Source organism: Grampus griseus (genome assembly GCF_964374135.1).
Source record: "Grampus griseus genome assembly, chromosome: 5".
NCBI lineage: Eukaryota > Metazoa > Chordata > Mammalia > Artiodactyla > Delphinidae > Grampus > Grampus griseus.
The window spans coordinates 83,658,230-83,680,429 of record NC_138998.1 but is presented as its reverse complement, the minus strand read 5'-3'; the positions used below and the strand labels follow the sequence as shown (position 1 = coordinate 83,680,429).

Here is a 22,200-nt window from a genome sequence, read left to right as displayed (position 1 = left end):
GAGTGAAACACCACACACAGCAATTCTGAAAGCTTCTCTCTGCTGAGTCCTGAGGAAGTGGTGAGGGCAGTGAGGCCCCCAGGAGCTAGGCTTCCCCAGGAAATGAGGTGCTTTGTCTTGATTATTTAACTGAAAGGGTAGTGTGCTGTCAGCATAACAGTTATTGAATGAACGAATACATGAATGATGAATAAATGAGCAAACTGTACAGATGAACATTTTCCATAAGCGCATCAGCAGTCACTAGCTGGAGCATAATAGGGAAGGCCAGGAGGCTACCCCCCATCCTCCGAGACTGGGATGTTTACCCCAACTAATCTCAACAGCTAAGGAGGAAAGAATGATGAGGACTCATCCACTGACTCATTCAACACAAGTTTACAGAGCACCCGCTGTAGTCAAGGCGCTGTGCCCGGTGATACACTAAATACATTTCGTGGGCTAGCCTGGGAACTTGAGTCCCACAGTCATGTGAATGGCAAAGTCAAAAGCCAGTTGAGTTGAGAGATTCATGAACTTCTAGCTCATTGAAGGATTTGTCCTCAATTTGTTTCCAAAGACAGGAGATCTTAATGAATTTGATCGAGGATGAGCCTAGTATTCTCTTTGTTCTTCTCAACCAAGTCCCCCTACCCCCAGATGCAGGGTTCTGAAAGCCAGGTGAGGCGTTCTATTGCTAAAATCTAAATAGCCCTCCTCCATTTCTTTGTTTCAGAGGAAAATTAAGTCAGTTGGTAGGACTTTCTCAACTTTAAGTTCTTCTGCCCTTGAAAGTTTCTTAAACCCTGGTCACCAGCTATTGCTTATCCATTCTGGAATTTTTAATAACCCAATAGCTATCTGATTTAACAGAAATTTAAATACTAGTTATTTTTCTTTTCTGTAAAATAAAAGGGTCAGGGATCTTTCAGGTTTCCTCTAGTACTAACACTCCATCCTCTGCTGCCATCAGGGGCTGTTGACGATGTGATATTTGGCTCCTGACTGCTGGGTCTCTGCTGGGACCTGGGGCAACACGGGTCAGCCAGGCCCCACAGTCCTGGAACTCTCTGTGACCCAAGATGCTGCTTTATGTGTGCATCCAGACATGCATGTCACTCTTTTTCGGGCAATAAGAGCAATTCCAAGATAGAAGAACCTGAAGTTCAACTTTCCTCTACGTTACGTTCTCTGACAATTCAGAGTCCCACGTGGCAGCCCAATTCCTTAAAAGAAGAGCCCTGCCAGAAAGTTCTGTTTTGTGTTGCACCTCATGAAAGTCCAGCCACTGCCAATATCAGGTGTTGTTGGCAGTATCCTGCCCTTTTCTCCTTCTCACAGGAGGAGTAGAAAAAAATGGCCGAGAGAAGTCATTTATATTGGGCTTTTGAATGAACTTGGGAAATTCCTTAGAGCTGTAAGAGGTGCTGGAGAAACCCACGTCTATCAAGATAATGAAGCTTTGCTGTGAAGGTCAGACTGAGGCAGAGAAGGCCAGTGGGGCTTCTCTGCCTTGAGTCCTGCTTACGAATTCCCTGAGAGCAGAGCAAGGACTACCACTGTTTAGATATCCCTTGGAGCAGGGGCATAGTTAAATTTTGAGGCACAGGAACATTTTCTAATACATAATAATAATAACAACAATAACACTAGCTAGTATCTACTGGGCTTTTACAATGGACCTGACACGAGCACAATACATGAATACGTGGAGAGCCTTCTGTAGCCTAATTAATAAATTTAAAAGTAAGAGACAGAGAGAGAGAGAGATGAGAAAGAAGTGAGCCTATACGTGGTAAGTCATGAGCCTTTTTTGCCTTCTCAATTCTATATTTGAAAATCCTTTTGGAAAGATTTTTCTGAGTTTTGTTTCTGAAACAATAATGATCTCACTGGTGGCAACAAAACTGCATTAGGTCCTCATTCTTCTTCACTTTATATGTTGACTTTAACTGGGAACTCTGTCTAACGTCAGATTTTGACTAAGTGTTACCAGGTGTGTGTGTGTGTGTGTGTGTGTGTGTGTGTGTGTGTGTGTGCGCGCGCCCACGCGTGCACATGAGAAAGACCGCCCCTGCCAGCCTCTAAGAATGAGGAAGAGGAATCACTCGGCCCAGCAAAAGTTGGTGGGGCTTTGCTGCTGGCCGGGTTAAGGATTGCCTTGGTCTAGCAGTGGTAGGAAGTGGCCCATACTACAAATTCCAACTTAGAAGGCATTTTCTCATAGAAACATGGATATAGAAGGTGGCTTAGTTATCGGACTAACCCCCAAAGCACATTTAGACTCATTGAAATGGTATTTGAGCGCCAGAGTCAGCTTCTACAGTCGTGTTAGAGAATGTCGCCTTGGTGCACGTGCGTGCACACGCATGTTTGTGTTTATAACGTGACATTGGTGACCGATAATGGGAAGCATTAAAGAGTAACGCAAAGACAATAACAACATATTTTAGGAACACCCTGAGTTAACCAGGCACATCTTTGTTGGATAACTTGGCTACTTAACCTCTAATGCAGCAGAGAAACAAGCCTAACCTTGAGCAGGTGATATGTGTTTCGCACATCTATGTATGTTATCCCAATTTAATCCTCACTTACTTGTAAAAGAACTCTGTGAAGGAGGTAGAGTGGAGTTATAACATATGTAGGCTTAGATTCTAGAGTCAATGAAAATTATAGGGAGTCAAAATTCACCCTGAATCACATATAAAGATATGCATGGTTTGATTACAACCCTGAACAGTAATAAGTAAAGACATATGACACATGCAGTAATATGTCATCTATTATAAAGAGTTCAACCTAACATATAATTTTAGAGATGAAGTTGCTGGACTTACTTGTAGGAGGCCATATATAAAAATAAATATTGAAAACTTCCTAACTAAATACATAGACCTGGTCCACATACTTGATTTTGTTCAAGTTTATGCTGTGCTATATTGTTATCCCAAATTTATCAACAAGGAAGCTTAACTTAGAAAAGTTAAGTAACTTGTTCAAGCAGACGCAGCTGTTAAGCAGCCGAACTGGAGTTTGAATCTAGATTTTTCTGACTCCAGAGCCTCTGTCTTCCTAAATGTATTTTGACTTCTAAATAATTGACCAGCAAATGACTCTTTGAAGACTATATATAAGTTAAGAGTTTCCTGTATTTATATGTAATGTGTTACATATAATATATCTGTATATACATAAGTACACAGCTACGTGACTTGTACATATATACCAGCAATTCATGAACCTGGAACATAGTAGGAATTGAATGAATCAATTCAAATGGAGAAAATAAGAAATCCAGATGAACACTAGAACATGAGTCAATCAGTTCTCTCTTAGTGAACACTCTGTTTATTTTCAATACCTGTAACTATACTATATGTGCTAATACTTTCCATTCAACACATGAAATTCTTGAGGCTGAAAGATGGTCATGGAACAGACACTGAAGGCACTGTGAGGTGTCAGTTTGGATTGGTGTCATATCTAAAATCCCAGACAACTCAGATATACACATTGTTCATCCATTTGTCCATCCACCCATCCATCCATCCATCCATCCATCCAATAGAAGATGTACCATGTGCCAAGCACCATGGCCAAAATTTTTGTATATTAAAAAATATAAAATACATCCTCCAGTAATTTAGGAATTCATCCTAGTTCCCAAACACCAGAAATGATTTTTATTGAATAAAAAGTTAGAACTGTATACCCTACTCCAGGGCTTTCATGATATGTTATTTTGCATTGTAAATCCATTACGAATTACCATCTTTTCGTTAGTAAACTTCACCTGAATTATTCATATAGCATAGTTTTTTAACTGGCACATTTCTTCAAATGAATACAATGGCTTTTCTTTCAAAATAGGAGTAAGCAGACTTTTCATTAATTGGGGCAGAACATTATTCCTGTGCCATTAATTGAAGAGGTTTTGTTTTCTATTTTATTCGTAATCAATAAAGGCCAACGCTTTGCAGTCTATAGCATCCTCATTTGATTACATTGACCAGGGGTCAGAGCACCACTCACAACCATTCAGATGTGCTGTGAATCACGCCGCTATTGGAAGTGGGGCCGTCATTGTTACCTGTGGTGTTGAAGCCAAAGAGGAGAGGGCAAGACACAGCAAAGGCCAGCACCCAGACAGCCGTGATCATGAGGGTCACGCGCCGACAGGAGCTCTGTCCTGTGCCATGTTGGTAGTGAACTGGCATGACCACTGCAGTGTACCTGTGAAAGGGAGGGGAGAGAGGATAGACATGATGAGAAAGGTTCTAAAGACAAGTTGAAAGAGTTTACTAGAGAAATACTCAGGTTGATAACATGTGGCAGGAGAAAAATAACTTGGTTCGAGAAACTTAGAGAGAAAGGGGTATTTGAGCGAACATAGCAGAAAGGCTGAGACAAGATAGATGAAGTACTCATTGAGGGAGGTGAGCAGAGAAAGGGAGAAAGAATAAAAAGCATAGCATAACAACACTGGGTTGCCGGAGAGCTTCTTACCAATGCTGGTTGACGGCCCAGCATATCCCAGCCTTATATTCACACACCCTTAACCTTGAAGACTCTAGATGCTGGTTTGTGTGCCTTTACGTTCTCCCACAGTTTTTCAGATAATGATGGAACTGTGCCCAAAGAGGATGTTTAGCCCTGCCTGTATCCTAACATTAATTCTAACCCTCGTAGTGACAACTATTCCAAGTAGCAGAGATTTTGTAAATAGAGATGAGTAATATCCAATGAAGGCTTATTTTAAAATCAAGTTTTCATGCTGTCTTAATCTGCTTGGGCTGCTATATCAAAAATACCATACACTGGGTGACTTAAACAATAAATATTTATATTTCACAGTTCAGGAGGCTGGGAAGTCCAGCATCCATGTGCTGGCAGATTTGGTGCCTGGTGAAAACCCACTTCTTGGCTTGTAGACGGCAGTCTTCTTGCTGTGTTCTCACACGGTGGGAGGGCTGAGGGGAGCTCTCTGGAGTCTCTTTTATAAGGGCACTAATCCCATGCATGAGGGTGGAGCCCTAATCACCACCCAAAGGTCCCACCTCCTATACCATCACATTGGCAGTTAGGATTTTAACATATGAATTTGGGGAGGGGGGCACAAACATTCGCTCTACAGCACATGCTTTTACACGGTCGAAGCACAGTTTCTTATTCCTGTTGGATATTGTTGTCTTTTCTGTGGTATATCCACACGTACATTTACAGCTGCTTATTGGACTTACCTGCACGATTGCTCCATGGTTGTCCCAAACTCAAATTATCTGAAATAGATCTTCCTATTTCCCTACATCTCTTAATCTGCTTCCACTTCCTGCCTTTCTTCCAGACATCCACATCCAACATTCAGGCTTTTTGACTCTTCTTTGGCCCTTCCATATCATTTGCTCACCCATTCATTTAGCCTTTCATTCATTCAGTATTTATTGAGTTCTCACTATATACCAGGTCTTATTCTGGAAATACAGAGATGTGAAAATGGGACATTGTCTCTGTCCTTACTGAGCTGGGAGTTGAGTGGAGTAGATAGATGAAAAAAATGCTAATATAAAATGAGTATCACGAAGGAAGTAAGCTGGGTGATGTGTTTAAGGATAGTGGAGGATGTAAAGAAGGGGCAAATGACATAAGTGGGTAGGGAAATGAGTGGGGTGAGAGGGAGCCAGTCATGAGGGAAGGTAGGAGAAGAACATTTTAGGCAGAAGGACAGCAGGTCCTGTAAATTTACCCATTATGGTATCTTCCCCATTATCCATGCATTTCTTTTCTACCACTTTTTCTCTGTGATGGCCACAGCCTCCTGGCTGGTCTCCTATTGCTAAGTCCCCAAATAGATTTCATCATGTCCACCCCACCCCATGTTTCCCCCGACTCAGATGAAAACTGTCTGAAATAGGCATAATTCTAAGATGGCCCCCAAGATTTATGCACTGTAGAACTAGTAGAAATCCTGTGATTAGATTACAAATCAACAGACTGAGTAAATCAAAAAGGAGATTATCTTGGGTGAGCCTGATAATTATCAAGGTGAGCCCTTGAAAGGGACTGAGCCCTTCCTTAATTCAGAGAGATTCAAAGCATGAGAAATCATCCTCCTGGCCTGCAAGGGGCAAACTGCCGTGTTTGGGGAAAGATCATTTGGCAAGGAACAGCAAAAGGCCTATGTGAACTGAGAACAGCCCCTGGTTGACAACCACCAAGAAAGTGGGAACCTCAATCTTATAACTGCAAGGAACTGAATTCTACTGACTACCTGAATACGTTTGGAAGACGAAAACACAAGTCAGCCTACACCTCATTTTCAGCCTTGTGAGACCCTTAGCAGAGAACCTACCTACATGGTGCAGACTTTTTGACCTGTGAGATTAAAAATGGATATAAAGTCACTACATTTGTGATAATTTGTTACACAGCAACAGAAAACAAATACAACGTCAATACTTAGCCTTCCTCAACATGACCCCAACTTGCCCAGCCAACCTGACCTTCCGTTGGACCCTGACACTTAACATATAACTGCAGCCATACTGGCCTAGTGACGGGTTATCTTCAACAGTCTTTGTTCAATCCATTATCCCTTTTCCTTCCCTGGGTAGCTCATTTTTTCTCTCCTTTAATCCCAGATCAGCTCTCCAGTAACCTTCCCAGTCCTTCTATCTTACAGAACCTCTAACCCTGAATGCATAGCACTCCTATGCCAATCAATCACGTTGCCCTTCTGCCTGCATTACTGGACTTGCCTCATGGCTGGAGAGAGATAGACCCCATAGGATTTAAGTTACTTAATGGCTCAAATCATCTTATAGCCTTGGTATTCCATATAGGTCCTTGTACAAAGCAAGTAGTAAGAAGCTGTTGACTGCCTCATGGACTCTGAAGGCTTCCTTCCTCATAAGAGAACAATTCTAATCCTAGCCCAGCTCAAGGGATCTAATATATATAGCTGGGTCTACATATGCTCAATTTTTATTTATTTATTTATTTATTTATTTATTTATTTATTTATTTATTATTGAAGTATTGTTGATTTACAATATGTTAGTTTCAGGTATACAGCAAAGTGAATCAGTTATATATACATTCTTTTTCAGATTCTTTTCCCATATAGGTTATTACAAAATATTGAGTATAGTTCCTGTGCTATACAGTAGGTCCTTGCTTTATCTATTTTATATATAGTAGTGTGTATATGTTACTCCCAAATTCCTAATTTATCTGTCCTGTCCACCTTTCCCCTTTGGTAAGCATAAGTATTTTTCTATGTCTGTGAGTCTGTTTCTGTTTTGTAAGTAAGTTCATCTGTATCATTTTTTTTAGATTCCACATATAAGTGATATATGATATTTGTCTCTCTCTGTCTAACTTCACTTAGTATGATAATCTCTAGGTCCATCCATGTTGCTGCAAATGACATTATTTCATTCTTTTTTATGACTGAGTATTATTCCATTGTATATATATATACCACATCTTCTTTATTCATTCATCTGTTGATGGACATTTAGGTTGCTTCCATATCTTGGCAATTGTAAATAGTACATATGCTCAATTTTTCATTGTCTCGTCAGTGTCCAGGGGACCTGGAGGCCAGATGCAGAGCAGGAACCCCCTTAGCTCCTCTTGTGCACCTCAAGGCTTGGGGCTGAGGAAGGGAAGGACAGACCCTGGGCTGGAGGGGGTGGGGTAGTGCTCCCTGATGCTCCTCCTATATGTGCCAGCCACCTGACTCATCTGCCTCATATGCATCTGGCCTTAGAGTTCACGTGTTAACATTTGTATCCCCAAAGAGCAGCCTGAGAGTCAGCTCTGAGGGCTGAGATGGAGGCAGACTCTGCAGAACTTGGCCTTGGCACCCTAACATGTGACAGAGGTGGCTTCTTTGTCAAGAGGGAGAAATAGAGTCCTTATTTAATAAGGTCAAATTACGATCCCACCACCAGCCTCAAGGAAGGCCCATGACAACCCAGTTCCCTTCTCCTGATGCACATACACTATAGATCCTCCCTTGAATCCCTAACTTGGCGATAAAGGAGCAGGGCAAGCAGCACCTGGCACTCCTCCAGGCCTCTCACTCTCTCAGGACTTCTGACTCTGCTGGGGCAGTGAGCTGGGGCTTCACGTCAAATATGTCAACCAGGGTCTGGCCCTCAGCAGTGATCCCTGAGGCACCGTGGAGGAGAGGCTGAGCCTGAAGCCCACAGTTGTCCTGGCCAAAGAGCTGATGAGGGTCAGGAAGGAAAGGTATGGCACACTTCTTCCTGTCCAGACCTGTTGGCCTTCATTTACATAATGACCTTGGACGTAAAAGAACCCGACCATTCCATAATTTGGTAGTGTGCTGCTAAATGCCTAACAACTGGCTCTGCAGGTGAAAAAAAGCCCTAATTTATACCATTTGTCAATTTCTGTGGTACAAATACTCCCACCATTGTCCACTTCAAGTTACACCAATGGTTTAATAACCGGCTCAAAAAACTAAAATTTTGCCAATCAGTTCCCACTAGCCATTACAAGCTGACTCCAAGCCCACCACTGAACGTTGCACACTTTCCTAGATCCGCTTTAATATTCAGCAACTTCTTGGAGACTCCCATTAATTCAATGAGTCAGTAAGTGTAGGGAGCATTGGCTCCATTTCATAAAGGAGGAATCAAGGACATAGAGAGGTTACATGATGAAATCAAGTTCCCACAGCTGGTGGTACCAGTCTCCGAGGCCAGGTCTCTCCTGGGTGCCCTGCTCCCTGCCAAGGGCACTGCCAAGTCTCTGAGGCCTTACGGGGGACAAGGGCTTCCTCAGGAAACGTGGCACTGAAAGGTGGTTTGTACTTTGAGAGCATCGTGGCTACCCAGAACTGAGTTACCCCATCAATTAGCTTGATTGTATTAATTTCCGGGGGTCCTGTTAAAACACATATTCCAAGGCCACACCCTTGGATACTTGTTCCACTCCAGAAGTTTGTATTTTTTTTTTTTTTGTGCGGTACGCGGGCCTCTCACCGTCGCGGCCTCTCCCGTTGCGGAGCACAGGCTCGGGACACGCAGGCTCAGCGGCCCTGGCTCACAGGCCCAGCCGCTCCGCGGCACGCGGGATCCTCCCGGACCGGGGCACGAACACGCGTCCCCTGCATCGGCAGGCGGACTCTCAACCACTGCGCCACCGGGGAAGCCAGAAGTTTGTATTTTTAACAAGCAAGTGCATCTTACAAGATTAGACAAGTTGGAGAAAGTCTGCATTAGGGAAAATTTCTGTGTCAAAACTCTTGTTAACTTGGGTAAGAAGTGAGAGATGAGACTACGTTTACCACTGTTACATTTATATAGTTTTTCTTCTTAGTTTTAAAACATGATTAAGCTTTTAGAATAAATGAGACCCCCCCACCCCCCCGCGCCAAATTTGTTTCTAGGGTGAAAAAACGCCAGGAAGCTTGCCATCGGGGCTGAAACACAGAGGCTGTTCCGGCATTGGCCATCGGAGGGCACCAGAATGCAGCAAGAACCCAGCCAGCGCGGCGGGGTGAGAAGTTCACGGCTCACCTGGGGGCTCTCCAGGCCCCCAGTGGGGAGGCGGGGAGGGAAAGCTCGGCCCCCCTGGTTCCTGCAGCCCTGCAGGGACCCTGAATTCCAACTCAAGCAGACTGCTCAGCCTCTGATCTCCTCCCGAATCGATCGCAGATGACCGACCGCAGGCCAGGGCAGGGCTGGGCGTGGGCCCAGCGCTCACCCGGCTCTTCCGGGTCTTCGGTCAGAGCGTGAGCGCGCGCTGCGCGTGCTGCCCAATCGCTACCTGGCCAGCCGCCTCCTTTTGAGCTTCTAGCTTTTTGGGTCTTTTCTGGCGTGGCCGGAACGCTGGCAGTGTGCTCAGTGGGTAAGTCAATGGACGTTGGAAACAGACTGATTAGCGTCTGAATTCCGCTTGGCCTGCACCTGAACCTTGTGACCTGGACCACAGATGTGACTTCTTTGAGACCCAGTTTCCTCATCGCACAAGGGGGATAATGAGTCCGCCTGATAGAGCTGTTATGCGTATTGAATGCGATGATCTCTGGGAAGTTTTTTAGCACAATGCCCGGTCCATCTTAAGCATTCAAAAAATAGTATTATTATTATTGTCATTATTATTGTGCTAGCCCAAGGGATCTGTGATTGTTCGTATCAGTGAGTTTAGGGGTGTCTGCCCCTTATTCCTGATTATCAGGGAACATTAAATTTATTTATTTCTCAAACAAACAAGTATACAGCACTTTCTAGGTGCCAGGCAACTGTTCGAAGTCCTTTACAAACATTAACTCATTTACTCTTCATAACAACGCTTTTGCTCTGATCTCCCCTAAACAGGTCAGGGAACTGAGGCCCAGTGAGGTTAACTGACTTGCTCAAGTTCACCTTGCTATTAAGTGAAAGAGCCAGGATTTCCAGCCATGCAGTGTGACCCAGAGCTAGGGGCCCAGAGTAGGCTAAGCCTCTGAGAAAGGCAGTGAGCTGGAGTAGAAAGAGTCTGGCTGAACCCCCTCTCCTGCACCTACCAGCTGTGTGGTCTGGGCAAGGTTACCCACACAGTCTAGTCTTAAGAATCCTTACCTGTAGAGTGCGGGTAATACACCTACCTTGCTGGGATGTCGTGAGGGTTAGCGATAATGACAAGCTCTTGGTGCCTGGCATGTAGTACATGCTAAAGAAATGGTAGCTATTTCTACCGCTGTTGCCTTTAGATTCACTCAAGTTAGGATTAGCACAGAGGTAGCCAGGGCATTGAAGACAAAGGAAATGTGACTGGTTTAGTCCCAGGAAATAGCACCTAGAAAACTGGGTGCCGGCATGGCCAGAGGCCCCTCCCTCGGTGTCCCATCCCCGCCTCCACCAATGAAGGGGCCAGACAGACTGGTGGTGTGGGAGTTGGGAGACTCAGGTTCTAGTTTCAGACCTAAGAGGCTACGGGTCCCCGTGGGGGCATTTAGTTTAACTCATTTCTGCACAAATGAGTTAAACTCTAACGCCCCTTAAGACTCCCAATTCTGTGACGGGGGTCCGTGGGCTTGTCACTCTGCTGAAGGTTTCAGGATCCTCACAGAATTCGACCTCTGCCTGGGGCCCTGTCCCCAAGTGGGAGGGGTGTCTGTGTGAAAAGAGGAAGGTGCGTCCCGGGGAAGTGGCAGTGGGGGAGGAAGGAGGCTGGGCTGGGTGGGAGGACCTGAGTCTAACTCCCCGCCTGGGTTTAATGAGCCCCCGAGCTCTGTGAGGGCTGCTTTTCACCACCTTTTATTTGGTCAGACAGGGGGCTCAATAAATCTTTAGTTCCGTGGACTCCCCTCACGGAATGGTTGAAGGAGAAAGCTTTTTGCAAATGACTGGAAAGCCCTTTGCAAATATAAAGTGCTTATTTAGATGCAAACTAAAAATCCAAGGTGCCTGTGACTCATCTGGTACCTATTGTGCTCGCTGCAGAGACGCGGAGGCTTGCCTGTGTGATGGGTGCCGTTTGAGAGCCACTTAAAGAACTCCCTGGTGAATGAATTTGGTTGCATTATTCCTGGGCTCCTTGCGGAGGACTCGAATTCTCACTGCTTGCTCGGATCTTGTCCTGCTCCTTTGACACTTTCTCAGCCCTCTCCCCGAGCTAGTTCTGACCCAGGATGTGGCGGGAGGGGGCTGGCCTACTGGGAGGCAAGGAGCCAAGGGCGGGTTAGGGGGTTGTGCTCACCCACTCTGCTTTTTACAAAAGAAAAGGCGGCATTAATCCCAACATCCAGAGCTATGCCTACGAATCTAATGACAATGGCATTACTTGCTTTCAAAACCCCTTTTATCATTTCCTTTTCTTTCCTATCTCTTACCACCCTGTTATTACAGATCAGGGCTTCATGACCAAAAAATGCTGAATCCATTTGGTCAAGTTTGTCAGACGGGTGACTAGCATTGTGTGAAGACCAAAGGTCTGCATGAATGACTGCATTTTTAATGAATTGACCAACTATTTGGCATCCCATGAACAGAATTTAATGCTGTGTACTGCAAACTGCTGTGAAGGATAATGGAGACGGCTTTTCCAAGGCCTATTTTCAGTCCTAGAAGAGAAAGGAGGCTCCATTTGAAGTTTGGTGAGGATTGGTTCCTATAGACCTACAGGCCAAGAGGGCTGCATCCTTGTCCTTTGCGGTCTAAGGCAGGACCTGTTCCTCAGGTTGCAGGTAGGTGAATGGTATGCATTCTGGGAGTTCTCCCCGTATGGGACAGAAGCCAGTTCAAGGTTTGTTCTTGTTGGTTGTATCTACTAGGTGGTGCAAGTAGAAGCATGTGTTAAGCATGACTGCTGCCAACAAAATGGTGCTTTTGTGCAAGTTACAAAAAGATACCCTCTCCTGGCTGGTAAAGGGCACCCTCTCTTGGTTTCCTCAAGGCTTGGCAATGAAGCCCTTGGCTGAATTCAGTTCCCACACTCCAGGGCACAGCCTGCACAGCCTCACCTGCCAGCGGCATGTGTGAGAATGTGTGTGGGTGGAGTGTATAGGCCACACTTTCCAAGATGGTAGAGGGTAGGGTCGGACCTGGAAGGCTGGGAGGGGGCTGTCCCAGAGCCTCTTCTAGAAACTCTCTTTATACAGTTCTTCCCTCCCTCCTCCAAGGCTGATCTGATCCTACTCCCTCATGTCCTTTCTGAAGGTGCATATTTGTGATATAAGCATTGGCTACCCTCAGGCAGGGACCACCGGATTCAGGATTCAGTTAATATTCCCTTTTTTTTGGCCGCGCCAGGTGGCTTGCGGAATCTTAGTTCCCTTGCCAGGGACTGAACCTGTGCCCTCTGCAGTGAAAGCACGGAGCCCTAACCACTGGACCGCCAGGGAAATTCCCTGGTTTAATATTCCTTGTTCAAAGCTCTGTAATAGGCACAGCAGGGAGATTCACAGGTAATGAGGAACTAGGATGATATAATAGTTTGGGGTGGTGGAGGTGATGCTATAGCAAACCAGATGCAGTCTATTACTTCTGTAAATGATATATTTCTGAGAGCATGTACTAAAACATGTACTAAATGTTCATAAATCACACAAAAGACTTAGATGTTATTGGAGGAATTCTGTTCTCAGAGAGCTAAAAATATATAAAATCACTAACTATCCCTTCACTTTTTAACAGCTTTATCAAGATATAATTTGCATACCACACAATTCATCTAAGTATACAACTCAATGTGGATTTTTTGGGTATATTTACAGTTATGCAACTGTATCCCTTTATTTTTAACACATTCTTTAATGGTATTAGTTTCAGCATATGGACACGTTCTTTAATTTTCCTTCTCAGGCTAGCCAATCAAGTAATAAAAGTCAAGTGATAGCCAAGCAAATGATAAAAGTCAAAGCTCACCGAGTTGTCTGGTTGGGTTTGCAGTATCACTAGAGGATAGGGTTTTCATGCCCATTCTTTGGTTACACACATGCAAGGAAGTTTAGGGCTGTTGATACAGAGGGCACAACAGTGGGTCACGTGAATGTCACACTTGGGGATGTGAGGAGGACGTGTATTAGGACTCCTGCAAAGGGAGCCTGGAGATGCCACAAATGGTTACAGAGGAAGCACTGTGAGAGTACAGGGGTGACTGAATTAAGCTGTAGACATTTGGAAGGGTTTCACGGAAAAGGGGGGCCAGTGTGATCGGCCTTGGAGCACGAGAGGGCTAGAGGGCAACCCAGAAAGAGATGAGATTGAAAAACTAACGTGAGGCCATATTGTGGAAAACTTTGAATCTTAGGCTGTGAAGGTAACTTCAGTTTTTATTCCACAGGCCAGGGAGACACTGAAGGGTTTTGAGTAGGGCAATAGACATTCGGGCTTTACTTCTGGGGGAATAATTCTGAGAGTGGTTGAAGGGCCAATTAGGAGGCTGTGGCAGAAGTCTAGGTGGGAGGTCATAGGAGCCCCAAATAAGCAGGTGAGGTAAGAAGGGAAAGATAGGTCACATTTGGAAAGCATTTCAGAAATAGAGTCTGTAAGCGTTGATTGCTTAGATGTGGGAGATGAGGAAGAGAAAGGTGTCGAACAAAATCCAAGTTTTCAGAAGAATGATGTTGTCAGTAAGAGATCATCAAGTCAAGATGGTTTGGTGCTGTGATGGTTTGATGTTTTGGTTTTTAACATTTTGCCTTGTAGGAGCCAGTGGTATATCCAGGACGTAATGTGGTCTGGATATCAGGGGAGAAATTAGGGGTGAGGCTGGAGATTTGAGGAGCCTTAGCACAAAGCCTAAGATTGTTAGCTTGGAGTCAGATAGACATGAATTCAAATCCTGACACTGCTTCTCCTCAGCTGTGTGACTGTGCAAATTCCTTAATTAGTCTAAGAAGCTGGAAATGAAGATAGTAATAGTACCTGAGAGTTGTTGTGAAGAGGAAATGAGTTAAGGCTTTGCTGTTGGCGCTATGGAGTGGATGGATAATATTCCTGGGAGAGACTGTAGGAAAAGAAGAGGTGGACGGGGACTTGGAGAAGGGAAGATTGGAGGCTCTTTTTTTTTTTTTTTTTTTTGCGGTACACGGGCCTCTCACTGCCGTGGCCCCTCCCGTTGCGGAGCACAGGCTCCGGACGCACAGGCTCAGCGGCCATGGCTCACGGGCCCAGCCGCTCCGCGGCATGTGGGATCTTTCTGGACCGGGGCACGAACCCGTGTCCCCTGCATCGGCAGGCGGACTCTCAACAACTGCGCCACCAGGGAAGCCCTAGATTGGAGGCTCTTGACTGGCAACAGGGGCCATAAGCTCGAAAGCGACTTCCTTTCCCCAGGGCGCTCAGTGTCCTTGGAAAGCCATGGCAGATGTCCTTGGAGCCATGGCAGATCTAAGACTCAGGGAGGGGAAAGGGGAAGAGGAGAGGAAACTGAAAGAGAGGGGAAGAGAGGAACAGAGGTCCCCAGAGCCGAGGCGGTACACTCTTAGGGATAGAGAATGATGTTACTCTGGTGGAACACACAAAGGCTCTAGTCAAAATCCCAGAACTCCACTCCAGCAACCAAAAGGCAATTCTAAAAAACATTGTTCTTTACTTGTTTTTCTTAAACTCTATGAAGGAAATAAATAAATAGGGCACAGCCACATCTTCTAAAATTACCATTCTCCACTCCTCTCTCCCTCCTCACAGGTACTCCCAAGCTCCCAAGCTTTTCTCTCCCCTCTCTGTCTTTTGCCCCTGCTCTATCTCCCTCCCTTTACCAAAACACAATAACAACAGGAACAGTCTCTCCTAACTGTGTCAGCTCATCTCACCTCTTTGTCCCCCTCACCTTTTCTCCCCACAAAAAATTAGGAATCACAAAAGCCCCAAGGGTGGTGGAAAAGCAAAACCAGAATCCTCTGGGGGAAAGGAAAGCTTATAGGATAGTTATTTCTCTCCTGTCACAGGAGTTTCCTCTCACCTACAAACCATCGCTTAAAAGAAAAAGAGAGAAAAGAAAATGTCCCAGAGTTAAGTTGTACATGGCAGTGACCCCAGTGCCATCAGATGCAAAGCCTGTGCCTTGAATATAGCAAGAGCAGCTTCCCTAGGTGGTTTCCCCCACCACCTGACCTAGGCCACCTCTCTCCTAAGTCTGGAAGGGAAGCCCAGCCTTACCTGTCGATGCTGATGGCACAGAGGTTCAGGATGCTGGCTGTACACATCATGACATCCAGAGTGACGAAAACATCACAGCAAACTCGGCTGAAATTCCAGACTCCGCCTGTCACCTGGGTGTCAGAGACAAGGATGTCAGTATTTCCCCCCAGCGAAGAGACAGCAACCCACTCGACTCTACCACCTTCCCTAGGCTGCCCTGCACAGATGCAGACATGCCCACCCTGTTGGTACAACATCATTACCAAGGGTAGGTAGGCATCGAGGGACTGTCAGGCTGCCCAAGACTGGTCGCCCAAGAAAGGACAAATCCATGTTAGTGCTGGAAGGGATCTTCCAAATCAATTAGTCCAGCATTTCTCAAAGTGTGGTCCACAGCGGGGTGCTCATTAAAGATGTAGATTTCTGAACCCTTCCTTAGACCTCCTGAGCCACAGTCTCTGGATCTGGGGCCCATGAATCTTCGTTTTTAAATAAATAAATCCCCCTGTCTCCCATCACACCAAGGTCTGTGAATTGCTGATCTGGTTCAAACTCAGGAGGCAACTAAAGGTCATCGTGGTTAAGTGATACGCCCATAGATGCACAGCTGGGAGTAAAAGAACTTGGGTGACTGCCAGATGTGTGCACCGTGCCAAAACTGCCTCTCTGAAGCCCTCCCCCCAGTGGAGAGCTCACCATATACCAGGAAATAAACTGAGAACACATTTTTCATCAAACTTACCTCCAAAATGAAAATCTGTCTGGCTTCCGGTTTTGAAGCTTTAACAACATCTATAAGAGCCTATGTAAAATAAATTCGTGCTGGTGTGCCTGCCTTCGTCACCATGGTCCCACTCACCAAGAGGTCAGGGGGAAGGTGTGTCCAGGGCATTGGAAAGGGGCCCAGATCCTCTTTACTATCCATGGAATCACTGAGGATGGTTCTGACCTCACGCATTTACACGTGTTCCAAGCTCCATAACTCCTCCGAGTAACACTTATAAGTAAGTCAGGAATTTAGGTAATTTAAGTGATATTCTAGCACATTTCTATTTTCTTTAAAAATTTTTTTACATTACCTAATTGAGCCAGAGAGATATGCTAGGGAGATTATCACTTTCATCCACAAATGCCACTCTTGGGGCCCCCGAGGCTTTTGTGCATTTGTCAGCTTCCTGCCCTTGGGGCTGCCATTCTTGGGCACCATGGTTCTCAAGGGGAAACCTGTGAAGGTTTGTACCCCAGGCTATAGCTGGGTGTTCATGTTATCTCTGCTGGGCAGGCCCAATGGCTATTCAAGAGAAAAGGGAGTGAAACATAGGTACAGTAGCCTCTGAAGTAGGTTCTCAAGGAAAAAAGCTACAAAAAATAGTGCCTGAAGATGCTGTTGGCCCTCTGTCTAATTTTTCTCATCCAAGATGCTGGTTATATCACCAGGCCACTTGACTATACATCATTGTTTTATGGCACTAATGCAAGTTCCTGAAAGGCTCGCTCTCTTTCCCCTTCCCTACTAATTTCTTTCCCCTTAGATTTATTTCCTTTTCAGCATTTGATCTTTTCCCTATATTTGGTCATTTCCAAGCTCTACTATGAGAAACTCTGACCGAAAATATTTTGTTTAAAAGCAACAATGAAAAGTTCAAATTAGGGTTGAAGTCATCATTTTTGTTCATTTAGTTGTGGATTTACTTTCTCTCTTTTAGTCCAACCATTTGGCTCTATGTAAATAAAAGCTTAATATGAATTTTAAAGGAATTCTGAGAATGAAAACTTTTTTAAAGGGACATGTATAGTCATAACACAATAAGAGGAACCAGGATAATAGAAGATGGTTTTGCTCAATCCATAGGACAGTTGTATGCTGTAAAAGCTTCTTGCAAAAGGTGAAATTTGTATACTAAATCTCTTTTAACATTTGTTTACTATGCAATTTACGTCTTAAATTGGGGAAAACCACTTTTTTTTTTGCAAAATTGTGAATGCCTGTTTGTGTACATATGTTGGGGGACGGTGTAGGTGAGAGAGGATCATTAGAACAATAGAAAACTGCAGGCTTGCTGGATGTCCTGTTTGTTCGTTCATTTGTTTGCTCATTTGTCCATTCATTCATTCATAAAACAAGTACTGTGAAACTCCTAATACTTAGTTCATTGGAGGAGGGTATGTTATATGCTTTAAATTTTTTTAAAAAATTTATTTATTTATTTTTGACGGTGTTGGGTCTTCATTGCTGCGCGTGGGCTTTCTCTGGTTGCGGTGAGCAGAGGCTACTCTTCGTTGCGAGTGTGTGGGCTTCTCATTGCAGTGGCTTCTCTTGTTGTGGAGCACAGGCTCTAGGCGTGCGGGCTTCAGTAGTCATGGCTTACGGGCTCTAGAGCGCAGGCTCAGTAGTTGTGGCGCACGGGCTTAGTTGCTCTGAGGCATGTGGGGTCTTACCAGCCCAGGGCTCAAACCTGTGTCCCCTGCATCGGCAGGCAGATTCTTAACCATTGCACCACCAGGGAAGCCCTGTTACGTGTTTTAAGAGGTTTTTAAAAAAGATCTTCAGGCCCTGTTCTTGAAGAGAACTGGAGAAGCAAGCCATTCTTAAATAAAGTAACTAGAGATCATCATGAGATCCTAATATCATTAATACAAGCTAACATTTATTGAGAACTCAATCTATGTGTGTCACCAACCCATATGACCCATTCCAGAAAGTTCTCTAACTTTGAAACATTGATTCTGATAACTTGATACCTGAATTTTTTAAAACTGTATATGCTCTTAAAGCTTTTTGAAGACAAATTATACACTTATTTGATAGGAGATTAAATGACTGCAACTTAGTCAACCTGATAGGAGCAGGGACTTTTACTTGTTTGCTGCTGCATCCAGGCTCCTAGAGCAATGCCCAGCCTGCAAGTATATTCTGACAGAAGGAATGACATAATCTGTGTTAATACTAATAATTACCGATGTCTGAACTTTACATACATGGCCTCTATTGCTGATTATGGTCCTGTGAGAGAGGACTACTGTTATCTTCATTGCAGAGAAAGAAACTAAAGCTTGGGGAGGTTCAGTACCTTGCCCAGAGAGGCATGGCTATAGAGGCAGGTGGGGCACTGGAATGTAGGTTGTTACACACCTGCGGTATGGGGGTGTCAGGCGAGGAAGGGGCAGCTGTTGGAAAGGGATGGAAGTGGGTGGCCACAAGGGAGAAGGAGAAAACCTTGTACCATCAAGGATTTTTGTGTGACAGACCGCATCAACCCCCTTCTAGGGAATGAGACGCCCCCTTCTGATTGCTTGTATCCCAGGGTTGTAGAAAAACAGCGCAAAACAGTGGGGGCTACTGACTTTGGGGCCTAGTGAAAGTATGTACCTGGCAGATTTCTTTGGTCCCTGGTTCCTTGAGCCCCTAAGGACCAAAGCCCTCAAGCTGCCCTCTGGCTTCCAGGCCCCCACTGTGCTACCCCATTCTGGCTCTCCTCTCATCCTGTCTCCAACTCTGCCAGCAAAATCCCCATTCACTCCTTGATCTCAGCTAAGTGTCAAGAAGAAAACAACCTGATTAGCTAATTTAAGTAATTCTCGCTAAGGTGCCATCACTTGGTTTTCCCTAATTGGTGGGATGTGTAATGGAAACACTTAAGTCCTCCAGCCAAGTAAATAATAGTGAAAGATCAATAAAGAGCTGAAAGGGCCAAGAACATGCTAAGTAACTATTACAGCAACCAAATGAGGTAAATGTTCTTTCCAATTTATAGATAAAGAAATGGAGTCTGAGAGGGGTTGAATAATTTGCCTAAGGACACATAGCTAGTAAAAGTAGCTGGGGGCTTCCCTGGTGGCGCAGTGGTTGAGAGTCCACCTGCCGATGCAGGGGACACGGGTTAGTGCCCCTGTCCGGGAAGATCCCACATGCCGCGGAGCGGCTGGGCCTGTGAGCCATGGCTGCTGAGCCTGCGCGTCCGGAGCCTGTGCTCTGCAACGGGAGAGGCCACAACAGTGAGAGGCCCATGTACAGCAAAAAAAAAAAAAAAAAAAAAAAAAAGTAGCTGGAATTTCAAACCCTTAATATCAACCATTACTCTGTTTTGCCTCTCAGAGGTCAGCACCCCGACACGCTGCTTCTGGGAAGTGTACAGTTTAACTCCATTCTCATATCATAGGAGGGAGAAGAGTTGGCATTGGTCCGTCTACCCACCCACATAGCCGGTGTTCACTGAGGGCCCATTATAGGGCTGATACCTTGCTGGGGTGGGTGTACTGAAATGAATTAAACCTGTTTTTGTTCCCAGGGCCTCAGAATATAGTATCTGTGTGTTAGGGGGAGTCATGTGTGAATGGGAAGGGATGAACTGAGGGCCCAGGAGATGGACGCTAAGAAAATAACTATGATACAGTATGATAAGTGCTGACAGTGAGATGAGTACTACAGAGTATTGGGAGAACATGAAAGGTAAAGTGATTTTTGAAATTAAAGGAGAAGCAAAGCAAAGCAAAAAAAAAAAAATCTGATTGATTTAAGGCTTTTTAGAAACATGATTCTACCTTCTTCCTAAATTTTAATGAATAAAACTCACTTTGGAATTAAACAGCGGTCAGATGGTGTTACTCTCACTTGCTAATGAATATAACTAACTCCCTTTGGCAATACAGAAGGTGGGAGAAGCAAGAGTGTCTTCAGGTACTGAAGTTGGCTATTGATTTTCAACAGACACAGCCTAAGGCAGCATTTCCCAAATTTTCTGATAAGGCAGCAGTTCCCAAATCACCTGAGGCTCTTGTTAAAATGATTCTTAGGCCCTACTCAGAATAATGTCCCTCCAGTGATTTTTGCTGCCTGGGAGGGTTGGGAAATGCTGGCTCTAGGGGGTGTGGGGGCATGACTTTGTCCCTAAAGAATATATATATAGATATCGATATCTATATCTATATCTATATCTATATCTATATCTATATCTGAGTCACTTTGCTGTACAGCAGAAATGAACACAAATTGTAAATCAACTGTACTTTAGTAAATTTAAAAAATATATATATATTAAAAAAGAAAGAGGGCTTCCCTGGTGGCGCAGTGGTTGAGAGTCTGCCTGCCGATGCAGGGGACATGGGTTCGTGCCCCGGTCTGGGAGGATCCCACGTGCCGCGGAGCGGCTGGGCCCGTGAGCCAGCTGAGCCTGCGCATCCGGAGCCTGTGCTCCGCAACGGGAGAGGCCACAGCAGTGAGAGGCCCATGTACCACAAAAAAAAAAAAAAAAAAAAAAAAAAAAAGAAAGAAAGAAATGGTTGTCCCTAGAGCCCCTTAAGCATTCTTTATCCCTTGGATGCCTTTGGCCTCATAGTTCCTTCTCAGAAGAATGTTTTTAAATGCATGAAATAAAATACAGTGGATCACAAAGGATAGTGATTATATCAAAATATAGTTACCAAAGTTTTTTTTAAAAAAATATGTGATTCTTTAAGAATGCACTAAATGACAAGACCTAGTAGTTTCGAAGCACTGATGAGTGTAAATGGTATTAGGGGTCTGCAAAAACTGTAATGCGATTTGAAAATATAAATATCTGTGATTTCCACCGGGGACGCTAAGGATTTCTTCTGCTGTGGGTTGATGCTGACATTCATAATTGAAGGAAGTGCTTAATTTCGGTTTAGTGAAAATAAAGAAGTAATTTTATTTATATCCAAGTTGATGGACTCCTCAGGTTAAGAACTCCTTTTCTAAGGGATGGATTTTTAGTTGTTTGTGGGAGATATCCAAGGAGCAAAGATGGAATTACTTCTCTAATTAACCTCTTCATTCCATTTTTGTTTGCCACATTTGAAATCCTTTTTTTTCTTCCTCCCTCCCTCCCTCCCTCCCTCCCTCCTTCCTTCCTTCCTTCCTCCTTTTCTTTTTTTTTTTTTTTGCAGGAGGGGATTGCTGTGGGACAAAATAGGGTACTAAATAAGGATTTTTCACTTCTCTGAATCCCAATTTCCTCATCTGTGAAATGGGGTTTTTACAGTTTAGTGGTTCCTACCTGTCAGTTTGTAGCAGATGGCCAGCTGGCTGCACAAATCAGCTGGGGTGGGAATGGGCCTGGGACTAAGGACTTGTTACAGTTGCTATAGACTTTCAGGACCACCCCTAGAAGTTCCGGTTTGGTAGATCTGGGGTACACCCATCAGTCTGTATTTTGAACAAGCAGCTCCCCATCATAAAGGTTTAGCTCAAAGTTTAGGTTCATGAGAGTCATGGAGGAGCTCTTTTAAAGTGCAGACCCTGAGGCCCATGCCCACAGAGAATCCCGGTCACTGGGATGTGGCCAGAAATTTCTTGAGGTTGGATCATACTTTAGAAATGACGGCAGAAATACTCTCCAAGCCCTTCCAGCTTTCACAGTCTATGACTTCCAGAAAAATCCAGACTTTGGTGAAGAGACTGTGAGAACCCCCTGCTTTTGTTTTCCAGTAGGGAGCTTTTAAATTGCTATCATCTGGGGTTTTTTGAACAATGGTAAAATTCTTCTTAAAACAGTCTTTATTTCTAATAATCAACATCATTACGAGTCCAAAGGCACCTGTCTCCCAAAACAGCACTGCTTCTTCCTGCCATCATTCTCTGACCTTCGATCAGGCT

General features: G+C 44.6%; 1 protein-coding gene across 1 annotated transcript in view; it reads right to left on the bottom strand.

Annotated features, from left to right (window-relative positions):
* Nucleotides 1–22,200, bottom strand: part of DRD3 (dopamine receptor D3) — a gene marked incomplete at its 3' end in the record, with an annotated part of 43,438 nt that overhangs the window by 9,175 nt on the left and 12,063 nt on the right. Inside the window, 2 exon segments of the mRNA XM_082654165.1 lie at nucleotides 4,073–4,215; nucleotides 15,603–15,715. Coding sequence (XP_082510291.1) covers nucleotides 4,073–4,215; nucleotides 15,603–15,715 — 256 coding nt within the window.